At 40.7% G+C, this 13,821-nt stretch overlaps 1 protein-coding gene across 2 annotated transcripts in view; it reads left to right on the top strand.

The window, feature by feature from the left end:
- Positions 1–13,821, top strand: part of ASAH2 (N-acylsphingosine amidohydrolase 2) — a 65,368-nt gene that overhangs the window by 28,447 nt on the left and 23,100 nt on the right. Inside the window, exons 7-11 of one of the 2 annotated variants that reach the window (XM_026504647.3) lie at positions 1,010–1,130; positions 2,671–2,796; positions 6,493–6,579; positions 8,291–8,395; positions 8,511–8,592. In XM_026504647.3, coding sequence (XP_026360432.2) covers positions 1,010–1,130; positions 2,671–2,796; positions 6,493–6,579; positions 8,291–8,395; positions 8,511–8,592 — 521 coding nt within the window. The remainder of the gene's footprint in view (positions 1–1,009; positions 1,131–2,670; positions 2,797–6,492; positions 6,580–8,290; positions 8,396–8,510; positions 8,593–13,821) is intronic. The other variant, XM_057308557.1, reaches the window with a different exon arrangement.

Here is a 13,821-nt window from a genome sequence, read left to right as displayed (position 1 = left end):
TTTAGCCTTGGTCCTTGATGACCCGTGGGCTGCCATTTTGCTTCTCTGAGACACCTTGCAGTGAAGGGGACAACCACTCTCAGGGTTGTTGTGAAGTTCAAGTAAGGTAACAGATGTGAAATTAGTTTGTAAACTGTGTAGCTCTACAGTTAAACACGGTATTACTATGCACAAGGATACATCAAATTAGGTAGAATAGCCTCTTTCACACCTCTCTGCACTTACTCCGTTGTGCCTTTTCCCTGGAATGCCCTTAAGCATTAATTGCTAGTCATCTGTGGTCCCCAAACACTTTACGCCTATTTCTTTATAACAGTCACCACATTGTATTAAAGCCATTTGTCTACATCTTTGTCTTCTGCAAGATTCTGAGCGTAAACTGCCGTTTGTTCCATGCTCTCCACACAGTAGACTCTCAGTAAGTGCTGAATGAGATAGGATCGATTTTAATACTTACTATGTGCACCTGTCTTAAAGGACAGAGTATGTGCCTATACAATGCCTTAGCTATATGGTCTGGTCACTGACCAGTCTTGGCTCTTGTTAAAAGCTTTGACACTGACGATGATGATACAGTTATAAAAATCGAGTGTTGTATTTTTATTTTAAGTAAGTGATTAGACTTTTGGAGTATATTACTAGTCATTTAAGCTCACCAACAATGGAAGAACCTAAATGCGGAATGCCTCTCGTTAAAAAAAATTTCTTTTCCTGGGGCGCCTGGGTGGCACAGCGGTTAAGCATCTGCCTTCGGCTCAGGGCGTGATCCCGGCGTTCTGGGATCGAGCCCCACATCAGGCTCCTCCGCTAGGAGCCTGCTTCTTCCTCTCCCACTCCCCCTGCTTGTGTTCCCTCTCTCACTGGCTGTCTCTCTCTCTGTGGAATAAATAAATAAAATCTTTAAAAAAAAATTTCTTTTCCTGCTGGAGAACACTTCAGCTCCCCGTCATTGTCTTTGGTCCCATTGTCTGGTTCTCTCATGAACTGAGGGCTCCTTGTTCTTTTATAGCTGGTTTGCCATCCACCCGGTCAGCATGAACAACAGCAATCATCTTGTCAACAGCGACAACATGGGTTATGCCTCTTACCTCTTTGAGCAAGAGAAGAACAAAGGCTATCTACCTGGACAGGTGAGAATTTTTGTCATTAAAAGCATCATCTTAATGCGCGGAGTATCACCATTCATGCAATGCTCAGAATAGCTGATTCAAATCCTCAGCGTCAGGTGTCATCATGGATGTCACATACTCACATGCTTGGGTAAAAAGAGTTCTCCATCCTCCCTGATGGGGAAAGAAAAGTAAAAAATGACTAATCGTGTCAAATACTACTTATATGGATGACCTCATACAGTTACAGTTCGTTGGATAAGGAAGGACAAGTTCAAGATTTTTGCAATATAGAATAGTTTTGATCACCTTGGAAATATGATAAGCTGTGTTGATGTTTACTTTTGTTTTCAGAGCTATGAATGTATTAAGCACCTTCTGAATAGTGTTAAGAGCCTGACTGAGGACAAGATGATGTGTCTTTTTCACTGGTCCAAATTTCCCTGTTAAGGGCAAATTTCCTTTCAAGGAGTTTGTGTTACTTTTCTTCACCAAGGCCAAAGTCAGAGACAGCCCTAATGCACCAGACTTGTTTTTTAACTTTGAAACACAAGGAGGGCTGGAATTAGAGACAGGGGCTGGAACTCAGTCTGTGTACTTCAGAAAGCTCCTCAGCTCTGTGGAAATTACTGACTACAAGTAGCTAAGTGAGGGGGTACCCAGCTCTGTTTGACCCTAGTGTCCAAGTCCCAGATGCAGAAGAATAGAAGAGAATGAGAGCCCCAGGCCCTTGACCAGAATCAATGTCTAAAAGGTGTATAGTGATATAAAAGTTATTAGTCCCATGAACATTTCATCTGATCTTCCAGCTCCTTGTTGGCAAAACAGTATTTTTTTGCATTTTAGTTTGAGTTTTAGGGAAAAGAAAGGAAGTTCCCATTTATGATCACTGGGTGCTGGGCACTTTGAGATAAGTTATCTTTTCAGTATAAAAAGAGACACATGATCTCTGATACCTGTTTCTCTCTCGCCCCAAGAAAACTGAAGACATTCAAGGTGGAATGGTAGGTCAGTGGGGTTGAAGTTAGAGTCTTGCACTATTCAGAAACGTTATATGTTGTTACTTGAGGTTGAAGGGATAAGAGAAAAGCTACATGGAGGCAGATCTGGATGGTGGACACCACATTTAGGTTCAATTTTGCCACAGGAAGTTCTGGATTCACTATATTCTTTTTAAGCCAGGAGGATGTTTATTTTTCAAGGAAAATCTCTGAGCTCCAGATACAATACCAGAGAATAGCTTGAAGAATCAGCACGTTACAATTTGTTGTTGTTGTATGCTGTTTCTTGTCAGAATGTTTCTGTTGGTGGCACAGGTTTGAAGCTGTCCTACTTGAGACGGCTTTATCGATCATTGGAATATCGTGGGTGATAATATGTATGCGGATGCAATGTGAATTTTTTTTCAGAAATTTTCTCAGAATGTTATATCTCCTCCTTTTATTGTCTGCAAATGACTTTGAATACTTCACCAGAGTGGATTGAATGTTTGCATTTTTAATGGAAGTCATTATGGGAAATAAGAAAAGAATAAAAGGCACTTGGATGTTTCTTTTGGCAGGGACCGTATGTAGCAGCCTTTGCTTCATCTAACCTGGGAGATGTGTCCCCCAATATCCTTGGCCCACATTGCATCAACACAGGGGAGTCTTGTGATAATGCCAATAGCTCTTGTCCAGTTGGCGGGGTAGGTAATTGTGACATGAAATCTTGGTTTTTGCATCTCATGTGCATTTTATGTGTAAATATCCACCATTAACTTATAATTATGTTTTCCTCAAGTGTACACACGCCTACTGACTGCTAGCTTGTGCTTTTCTCAGAAGCACCCACTAAATTCCGATTGGGTAAAATTCTAGTTTCCCATTTGATTGACCGCTAAGCTTTTTGAATGGTGAGATAGTCAATGTCAGAGATGCAAGACCCTTCCCTAAACTTGAACAATCTGAAAAATTTCACCTTGGCATTTCTGACATCGTGAGTTAGTACCAGGAACTGCCTGCCTGAGATGTTTCTCACTGATCGTTGAGTCTATGGGATTTTTAAAAAATATAAGATCAACATTTTTTTTTTCTTTTCTTTAAAATCACAAACAGGCACTTGAGTGGTTCAGTCGGTTAAGCATCTGCCTTGGGCTCAGGTCATGAGCTCCGGGTCCTGAGATTGAGCCCCGCTTTGGGCTCACTGTTTGGCAGAGAGCCTGCTTCTCCCTCTCCCTTTGCTGCTCCCCCGCTTGTGCTCTCTCTCTGTCTCTGCCAAATAAATAAAATAAATAAATAAAATCTTCAAAAAAATAAAAATAAAATAAAATCACAATCTTGCTGTGAAAAACTCACATGACATGGAAAATATAGACAACGGTAAGAAGTGAGTCCTATTTACTCCCTTTCTCCCCTCCCCCCAGGAGTTACAACTGTCCTACCACTTCTTGCATACTCATCTAAGCATTCATGAATAAAATTTTGTAACTTATTTATTGATTTTTTTTATTGGTCTGAGATTGAAGTTTTCCACCTTATAGATCTTAAAAATCTTTTTGACTCTATATAGGTCTGTGTAGTAGGTTTTAAAAGCAACAAGAATGGCTGTATGTACCATCAGTTTATTTAACTGCTTCCCTGCCATGTTCATTTAGGTTTTTTTGGGTTTGATATGAGCAGCAGATGCTGTTCTTTGTGTCTATAGAATATGTCACTGTGATATTACTTTTATTCAACATCATTTCTGGGCTATTTCTCCTATTCTAGTCAGTGCCACACAATGAGTAGTATGGTCTTAACAATTACACTTTTCTATTATATATTACCATTTTTATATAGAAAGTTTTCTTTTGTTACCCTTCCTTTGCAAAATTTCCATACATTATTAATTAATTCACATTAGATTTAAAGATTACTTGTTAAATTCCAAAATTTAGAGATGAAATGTTTAAATAAATTATGAGATCTATTTGCAATAGGATATTATGCACCAACTCAGTGTGTTGTGTTGGAATACTTAATGGGGGAATTTAATCGGCATTTAATATTGCATATTCATGATGACTGCAGTTTTGAAAATAAACGGGTCCTAGTAAAAAGACAAAGTGAAACACACTGATTTGTTAACCCTGGTTCTCTCTGTTTGGCATTATTATAGGGAGTGTTTATTCTGTTTATCTTATTTATTTATACACCTTTGTGGTTTTTTTTCCTACCGTGACCATACTTTGTAATCATAAAAAATTATGACAAAATCACACCCTCTCCCACAACAGAATTCTGTTTCTTTCTGTTCTGTTCCATCTGTTAGATTGCCTTCCCTCATGTTTGCAAGAGGGCAGTCAATACCGAGGAAGGAGTATCCTTTTCTCTCCCATATATGGTAGGAGAGAGAGAAAACCTCTCTTCTAACCGTGGAATAAAAGTTCTTTTCAGTCCGATTGGGTCAATAGAGGTACGTACCCATTCCTGGACCAAAGAAGCCGCTGGGGAAATGATATGTGTTCATGGGCTTAAGCTGTGGTTTCTGCCCAGTCTTTGGTGAGGCCTAGGGAATGGCCGTGATCACCTTAGACTGACCTGGAACTGGGAATAGACTCGTTGACTGTTAAAGAAGAGATGGCTTTCTGAACAAAATCATGATTCACTTAAGAAACCAAGAGGGAAACGGGCAAATGTTGTCATGTCTATTGCTTTAATGTCACTTCTTCAAACAGATTTTTTTAACTTTAGAAACTAGCTTTGATGTAAAAAAAGATATATGCTTGCTAAAAAACTCAAACAATATTGAAAAGCTCAGAAAACAAAACAGGTAAATGAGCTGCCCCTGACCCCACAGTTAGTCTGTTAAAGATTTAATGACTGTCCTTGCAGACAACGTTTTCTGTGTCCAGGCGCCTATCTGCATGTACAGTTGTACATAAATGAGGTCCTACTCTAATGCGATCTGGAACCTGCTGTCTTATTTCCAGTGAATGTACTTGAAAGCATCATTTAAACTAACGCCATAATTTTTTATTTTAAGTATAAATCAGTTCACCAATCCTCTACTGATGAGAACTTTCTTTCCCTCCCTCCTGTCTTCCTTCACACCCTCTCTCCCTTCTTTTTTTCCTTCTGTCATATAAACAGGCTCTGGTCACTATGTGTGTTGTACATATTTTCACGTGTGTTAAAGTTTCACTTTAGGACATTTTTTTTAAATCTTTTTTAAAGATTTATTTATTTATTTGGAAGGGGCAGAGGGAGAGAGAGAGAGAGACTCTCAAGCAGACTCCCTTTGAGTGTGGAGCCCAACCTCGGGCTTGATTCCACTACCCTAAGGTCATGATCTGAGCTGAAACCAAGAGCTGGGTGTTTAACCGAATGAGCCACCCCACCCAGGTGCCCCTAGAACAAATTCTGAAAAGTGAATTTGCTGTCAAAGAGAAAGTGCCACCACCACGGGGTGCCTGCCATGTCCCATTACCCCTGTAGAGCGTGAGTGACAGTTTCCCCAAACCTCAGTGACACCTGGTTTATCAACCTTTCAGTCTTTGCCAATACAACATGCAAAGAGCTCTCTCTTTGTAGTTTAAATTTATATTTAATTATTCATGAGATTGAATATATTTTAATGTTGAATGGCCATTTGCACTTCTTTTTTGCAAATTACCAATTTCATCTGTATTCCATTGTGTATCCACCGGGATATTTTTTCTTTTTTCCTCCCAGCTCTACTGAGATGTAATTGACATACAGCATTGTATAATTTTAAGGTATACAATGTGATCATTTTTATACACATATAGGATGCTTTTGACTGCAAATAAGAGAACACCCAACTCAATATGGATGAATCAAAAGATATTAAGAAGGTGTTCACCCATATTTTCTTTTAATTCTTTTAAAATTTCAATTATAATATTTAAGCATCTGGTCAATTTCAAAATCTTCTGGTATAAGAAGTGAAGTATAGAGCCAGATTTTTGTGCTGCTTTTTCCCAGAAGATCTCCTAGTTGTTCCAACATAATTTTAACTGAGTTTCAATTTAAGATAATCATGAGCCATGGACAAGAACAGACACGTAGGAAGATATGCAGCCAGTGTGGGAGACTTGTGTTTAGGTCTTAGCTCAGATATTAGCTACCTGTATAATTTCCGACAAATTGCCCAAACTGCCTGAGCCTCAGTTTCCTTATCTGTAAAAATAAAGTGCTGCCATAGGTGATTTCTGAAGACCTTACTGCTCCAATGCCATGAGTGATTTTGCTTTTCATTATCTGTAAATGGAGAGACTACCTGACAAGAAATGCTGGAATGTGGGTTTCACAGTATGTTTGCTTAGCTTCCCTTGTCATTTTGCGTTCCTTAAAACCACTGCTCACTTCACCGAGAGTCTACCTTGTCTCCTGTGTGACAGCCCAGCATGTGCGTTGCGACGGGACCCGGAGAGGATATGCTCCACAGCACGCAGATTATAGGACGGATCCTATATCAGAGGGCAAAGGTCAGCCGCGGGCCCCACTGCTTTCAACTTCACTTAACGTGGCTCTTTAAAATCCCGCGACAGGGTTCGTGGGGATGTCAGCAATGGTAAGAGGTCACAAGAGTCTGTGGGGGCCGTGGAGTCTGCTGGTGCCGGCCCGCGAGGAAGGCCGCTGCCAGCAGCACACGGGAAGGGCCCTCGGACTGCTCGGCTGTCTTCTTCTAGGAAGTCCTTTGAAAACCAAGGAGGCAGGCAAACGTTCTGTTCCAGCCTGAGTGCTTGCTTCTGGTGATGGATAGTGGAAGCATTTCAGCCAACATGGCGTCAGGCACGCCCGCACTGATCGTGGCCTTTCTCTCGGGCTTGGCTGCCAGTCGCCTGACTGTTCTTCCCGTCCTCAGTGACGAGGCCAAACTGGGCAGTACGGCTCCCCACGCCTGCAATTTGGAGTCAAATTAGTTCCTAGTCTTCGATATGCCCCAGTTGTCCATCTTATATTTTCTTCTCTTTCCTTCTTAAGACGTTTTTTGATGAGGAGCGAATCTGCTCTTCAGTGAGATTACGATGAGCTGCTCTCTGCTTCTCCCTCTGCTAAATTGCGTCTTCCATTTTCCCCCTGTATTTTGTGTCCACTCCGCTGGAGACACATTTAAGATTGAAAAGACAGAGGACGACCCCAAGCCGAGATCTCTCCCATAGTTCGATCTCTTTCTTTGCGAGGCTAACTCATACCTTTGTTGTATGTGTGTATGTGTGTGCCTGTGCATGTGTTTCAGTAAATATTTTGCTCCAAGTGTTCTGAAATGTTTCAGGAGCAATTAAGGAAGAACAAAAGCACCTTTAAAAACGTTAGGCACCAGCCAGCCTAATTGCTGCAGTTTCCTTTTAATTACGGTGGTATTATCAGTGGATGGTTCCAGATGAACAGCTTCTATGTAGGGTGTGCACCCATAACACGGTTTGGTGTCAGAAGTTTTCTTACTGTTCTGGGCCTGGGAGTCATAGGGATTTGTCCCACCTTCTGGATTCTCTTCAATAAGGCACAAGTTCACCACTTATCGGGGAGGCAGCTGGTGCTACTGACAGCTCACCCCGAAAGCCCCCATGTGGCTGTCGCATTGGGGTTGGGGGGACAGTCAGGTGTCAGGCAAAGGGGCATCCGCTGACGTAGGATTGACCCACCGCGTGCGGTACCAATCAATACAAACTGATGTTTCCAAACACGCTGACTCACATTTCCCACGAGATGGAAAAAGCATCAATTCACCCTACAGGAAAAAACCCCAAAAGAACTTCCAAGGGTGGATGGTGGGGGAGTGGGAAGTCTTTCCAGCCACCCTCTGGTGCCAGCCCAGTCAGAGGACCCCCAGCTTCTGAGGGAGACGCCCTGAGGTTGTGCTCTGGTTCTGGCAAAGACAATCACTGGGCCTGTGTCCTCCTCACCTTAAATTTTCTTGACTGTTTTTCAAGTGAGGCCTTTTGTGCCACAGCCTGTTTCTCAGAATGTCCTGTTTGTGGGGGGAATGGACACAGGTCAAGGTCTCAGGGCCTCCACACATCTGGGAAGCAACTGGGGTTGGCAGAGCGCGCCACGTGGGTTGTGGCCATTTCTAAGCAGCCAGCAAAGCAAAACATGGCGGACACGTGCTTTTCCAAGTTGGTACTTATGGGGCACAGTCGGTACGATTCATTTTAACTCTTTGGCTTCTAACAGTAAGTGTGGGTTTTCTAGGAACTGTATGCCTCTGCCTCCCAGGAGGTCACTGGACCACTGGCCGCGGCTCATCAGTGGGTGAATATGACAGATGTCACCGTCCAGCTCAACTCCACACACACAGTAAGAATCACTGAGCCACACTGGGCTGATCTCATGACTTACTTGAAGTTTAACTTCTGTTTCTTGCTTCTGTTTACTTTGTATTTTTGTGTTGTTTTAAAACTCTCCCCTTTAGGCAAAAACGTGTAAACCAGCCCTGGGCTACAGTTTTGCGGCTGGGACAATCGATGGATTTGGGAGCCTCAATTTCACGCAGGGTGAGGTGCCATCTGATGATATCTGTGGTTCCGGGTTCTGGAGGGTTTAGTGGTCGCCATACCTTCATGATTTTTTACTATTATCTTTAGACGCGGGGGTGGGCGTGCTTTCCAGGTGTGTCCGTGACAGCCAGATTTCCCAGGGATGCGCGTCTTCTGGAACTTAGCTTCCACTGATCCGAATAGAATTGGAGACAACGTCCGTTTGTGTATCAGCCCACAGATGATGGTTTTTAACGGGACGGGGCTAGGGTGGAGTTGGGAGGAGGACAGAGCGGGATTGTCATTGTACCTTCAACAATAGGACTTGGCTCTGCCGTCTGCTAATGAATGCCTCTTTCTCTGGTTCCTTTACTGAAGCCTAAAGTCCTCAGGGCAGAGGCCTTCAGGAGCCCGAACATGGGCTGCCAAGTCCTCTTCCTGTGTGCATTGCCACACATTCGTAACTGACGATTGTAGGCTTCGTACTTTCGTCTTGATCATCTCTGTAATAACATGCACTGTAAAGTAGAGGAAGTGGAAAAATGGATGAGTCTCACCTGTAGGAAACATTTTGGCTTCTTTTATTCCTGCTTTTTATATATATGTATTTCGGAACCATTCATTGACAAAGTAATGAATACAGTTGCAGTTTGAGACATTTGGCCCATCTTTCCTGGTAATATCTCATCCAGGGTGGTCTAATTTCCTAGAACAATAATTTTTAACAGCTTTATTGAGATGTAATTCACATACCATATGATATACCCATTTAAAGTGGTTTTTCGTGTATATAACGTGCCCATAGTCAATTTTAGAGCATTTGCAATACATCAAGAAGCAACCCTGTACTCTCTAGCTATCACTACGCCCGTCCCTCATCTCCCTCCAGCCTAAGCAAACCTGGATCGTTCTGTCTCTGTATTTTCCTATTCGGGACGTTTCACGTACATGGAATCATAAAATACGTGGCATTTTCTGTTGGTTTCTTTCACTTAGCATCATGTTTTTGGGGTTCGTCCGTGTCGTCCCATTCATCAGTACTTTATTCTTTCTGTGGCTAAACCCTTTGACCCGGGTTCCAGTCCCATCTTCCCCACACTCCAGCCCCTGGCAACCCTCATTTTACTCTCACTTCTATGATTTTGGCTTTTACAGTTTCCACATAGAAGTGAGAACCTCCAGTATTTGTCTTTCTCCATCTGATAATTTTACCGTTCTTTTCCAATTTCAATGCCTTTTATTTCTTTTTCTTGCCTAATTGCTCTGGCTGTGATTTTTTTTTTGAAATTGGGGTTGAGGGGTGACTGGTTAGACAGGAAGACACATTACCATTTATCAGAAGTCCTACTGAATAGGGGTACTGTTTTCTTCTGGGAGAAACTGTTATGTTTTCTACTAGAGAAATGGGCAAAGGCCTCTCTCCCTAGAACATGGCTGGTGAGATGTTACTCTTGGGTAGGCCCCCCAGTCTCTGCAAACATGCCCAGCCTGCTGTATTCCTTCGTAGGGAACAGAATCTTACCAATAAGGTGGAAAAGATTTGAGACAGGCCCACTCTTCACCCTACAAACACCTTATACTAAAAGGGGGAGGGGGAGAAAGCACGAAGAGTTTAAGGTCTTTAAGTCCAGCTTTTTCAAATATGAAGCATTTTTAACCAATCCATTTTTAAATTTTTAAATTCTTGACATTATAGAACTGGAATTTTTTAACGTTTACTCTTACATTTCTTATTGACAAACAAATAAAATTCATGAGCCAAAAACCCAAAGCAAAACTAAAAACAGGGAAAAACTTGTAAAACTAAATATGGATCCCAACATTAACGGCTGAACAGAGAATGTTAGTTTTTAAATTCTAAGCAGAAGATAAGTTGCATATTACATTGAATAGGAGTGGTGAGAGTGGGCACTCTTGTCTTGCTCCTAATCTGAGTGGGAAAACTTTCAACCTCTCACTGTTGAGTGTGGATTTCTCATATATGACCTTTATTATATGATGTACATTCCTTCTGTACCCAATATGTTGAGTTTTTATCACAAAAGGATGTTCAATGCTTTTTCTGCATCTACAGAGTTGATCATATGAGTTTTATCTTTCATTCTATTAATAGGGTGTGTCATATTTATTTGCATATTTTGAAACACTCAGGAATAAATCTCACTTGATCATGGTGTATGATCCTTTTTATCTGTTGTTAAATTCAGTTTGCTAGTATATCTTTTAAGATTTTTTAAATTTATTTATTTGACAGAGAGAGAGCACAAGCAGGGGGAGCAGCAGAAGGAGAGGGAGAAGCAGACTCCTTGCTGAGCAGGGAGCCCGATGTGGGGCTCAATCCCAGGACCCTGAGATCATGACTGAGCTACCCAGGCACCCCAGTTTGCTAGTATTTTGTTGAGGATTTTTGCTTCTATATTCATCAGGGATAACTTCCATTTTTTTGTTTTGTTTTGTTTTTTGTTTTTTGTTTTTTTTTGTGGTGTCTTTATCTGGCTTTGGTATCAGGGTGATGGTGGCCTTGCAAAACCAGTTGTGGAATAGTCCCTCCTATTCAGTTTTTTTATAATAATTTTTTATTATGTTATGTTAGTTACCATACAGTATATCCTTAGTTTTTGATGTGATGTTCCATGATTCATTATTCGCGTATAACACCCAGTGCACCATGTAATACGTGCCCTCCTTAATACCCATCACCGGCCTATCCCAACCCCCCACCACCCTCCCCTCTGAAGCCCTCAGTTTGTTTCCCAGAGCGCACAGTCTCTCATGGTTCATTCCCCCTTCTGTTTACCCCCCTTCATTCTTCCCTTCCTTCCCCTACTGATCTTCCTATTTCTTATGTTCCATAAATGAGTGAAACCATATGATAATTGTCTTTCTCTGCTTGACTTATTTCACTTAGCATAATCTCCTCCAGTCCCGTCCATGTTGCTGCAAATATTGTGTAATCATTCTTTCTGATGGCTGAGTAATATTCCATTGTATATATGGACCACATCTTCTTAATCCAGTCATCTGTTGAAGGGCATCTCGGCTCCTTCCACGATTTAGCTATTGTGGACAATGCTGCTATGAACATTGGGGTGCATATGGCCCTTCTCTTCACTACGTCTGTATCTTTGGGGTAAATACCCAGTAGTGCAATTGCTGGATCATCCTCCTATTCAATTTTGGAAGGAGTTTGAGAAGGATTGGCACTAATTCTTCTTTAAATGTTTGGTTGAATTCACCAGTAAAACCATCTGGTCCTGGGCTTTTCTTTGTTCGGAGGCTTTTGATTATTGGTTCAATCTCCTTTCTCCTTAGTCTGCTCAAATTTTTTATTTCTTCATGATTTAGTCTTGGTAGTTTGTATGTTTCTAAGAATTCATCCATTTCTTCTAGGTTTTCCAATTTGGTGATGTAAAATTGCCCACGGTTGTCTCTTATGATGCATTGTATTTCTGTGGTAACAGCTGTAACATCTTGTCTTTCATTTCTGATTTTCTTTGAGTCTTCTTTCTTTTTTCCTTAGTCTACTCTTCTTTCTTTTTTCCTTAGTCTAACTAAAGGTTTGTCAATTTTATTTATCTTTAAAAAAACCCAGCTCTTAGTTTTATTAATCTTTTCTATTTTTTTGTGAAATTGCTATTTATTTATTTATTTATTTATATTTTTTTATTATATTATGTTAGTCACCATACAGTACATCCCTAGTTTTTGATGTAAAGTTTCATGATTCATTACTTGCGTATAACACCCAGTGCACCATGCAATACATGCCCTCCTTAATACCTATCACCAGCCTATCCCATTCCCCCTGCCCGCCAAAGCCCTCAGTTTGTTTCCCAGAGTCCATAGTCTCTCGTGGTTCATTCCCCCTTCTGTTCACCTCCCCTTTCTTCTTCCCTTTCTTCTCTATTGTTTTTCTGATCTCTGTTTTGTTTCTGCTCTGATCTTTGTTATTTCCTTCTGTTAACTTTGGGTTTGTTTTTCTTTTTCTAGTTCCTTGAGGTGTAAAGTTCGGTTGTTTATTTGCTTTCATTTTTCTTTTCTTTTTTTAAAAAGATGTATTTATTTATTTGAGAGAGAGAGAGAGAGAGAGTTAAGCATGGGGGGAGGAGAAGAGGGAGAGGGAGAGAAAGAATCTCAAGCAGACACCTCACTGAGCATGGAACCTGATGCAGGGCTCGACCTCATGAGCCTGAGATCACAACTTGAGCTGCAACCAAGAGCTTGGGCATTTAACTGACTGTGCCACCCAGGTGCCTCTCTGTTGTTTCTTAATGTAAGGGTTTATCATTATAAATCGTCCTCTCAGAACTTCTGTTGCTGGACCCCATAAGTTCAGGTATGCTGTGTTTCTAATTTTATTTGTTTTGAAATCTTCATTATTTCCCTTTTGATTTCTTCTTTGACCCATTAGTTGTTCAGTAGTGTGTTGTTTAATCTCCACATATTCGTGAGTTTTCTAATTGTCCTCTTATTATTGATTTCTAGTTTCATCAGAAAAAATAGCTGGTATGATTTCAGTCTTCTAAATTTGCTAAGGTTTGTTTTGTTACCTAACACATGATCTCTCCTGGAGAGTGTTGTATGCACTTGAGAGGAATATGTACTCTGCTGCTGTTGGATGAAATGTTCTATATGTGTCTGTTGGGTTCATTTTTTCTAAGGTATGGTTCAAGTCCAATGTTTCATTGTTGATTTTCTGTCAGGATGATCTGTCTATTATTGAAAGTGGGGTAAAAATATCCCTACTATAATTGTATTGTTCATTTCTCCCTTCATATCTGTTTAATCTTTGTTTCATATATTTAGGTGCTCCAATATCAAGTGCATAAATATTTACAATTGTCATATTATCTTGATGAATTGACCCCTTTATCATTATATAATGACTTTCTTTGTCTCATTACCATTTTTTATTTAAAGTCTTTTTAGTAGGACATAAGTATTCTTCTGCTCACCTTTGGTTTCCATTTGTATGGAATATATTTATCCAACCCTTCACTTTAAACCTATGTGTATTTTTAAAGTGAAGTGACCTCTTGTAGGCTGCATGTGGTTGGATCTTTCTTTCCCCCATTCGATCACTCTATACCTTTTGTATGGAGAATTTAATCCATTTCCATTTAAAGTAATTATTTAAAGGTTAGTACTTACTGATGCCATCTTATTAATTGTTTTCTGGCTGTTTTGTAGTTCTGTTGTTCCTTTCTTCCTCTCTTGCTGTCTTCCTTTATGATTTGATGATTTTCA

Source organism: Ursus arctos, unplaced genomic scaffold (genome assembly GCF_023065955.2).
Source record: "Ursus arctos isolate Adak ecotype North America unplaced genomic scaffold, UrsArc2.0 scaffold_7, whole genome shotgun sequence".
In the NCBI taxonomy this organism is placed as follows: Eukaryota; Metazoa; Chordata; class Mammalia; order Carnivora; family Ursidae; genus Ursus; species Ursus arctos.
This window is presented reverse-complemented; position numbering and strand designations above follow the sequence as displayed.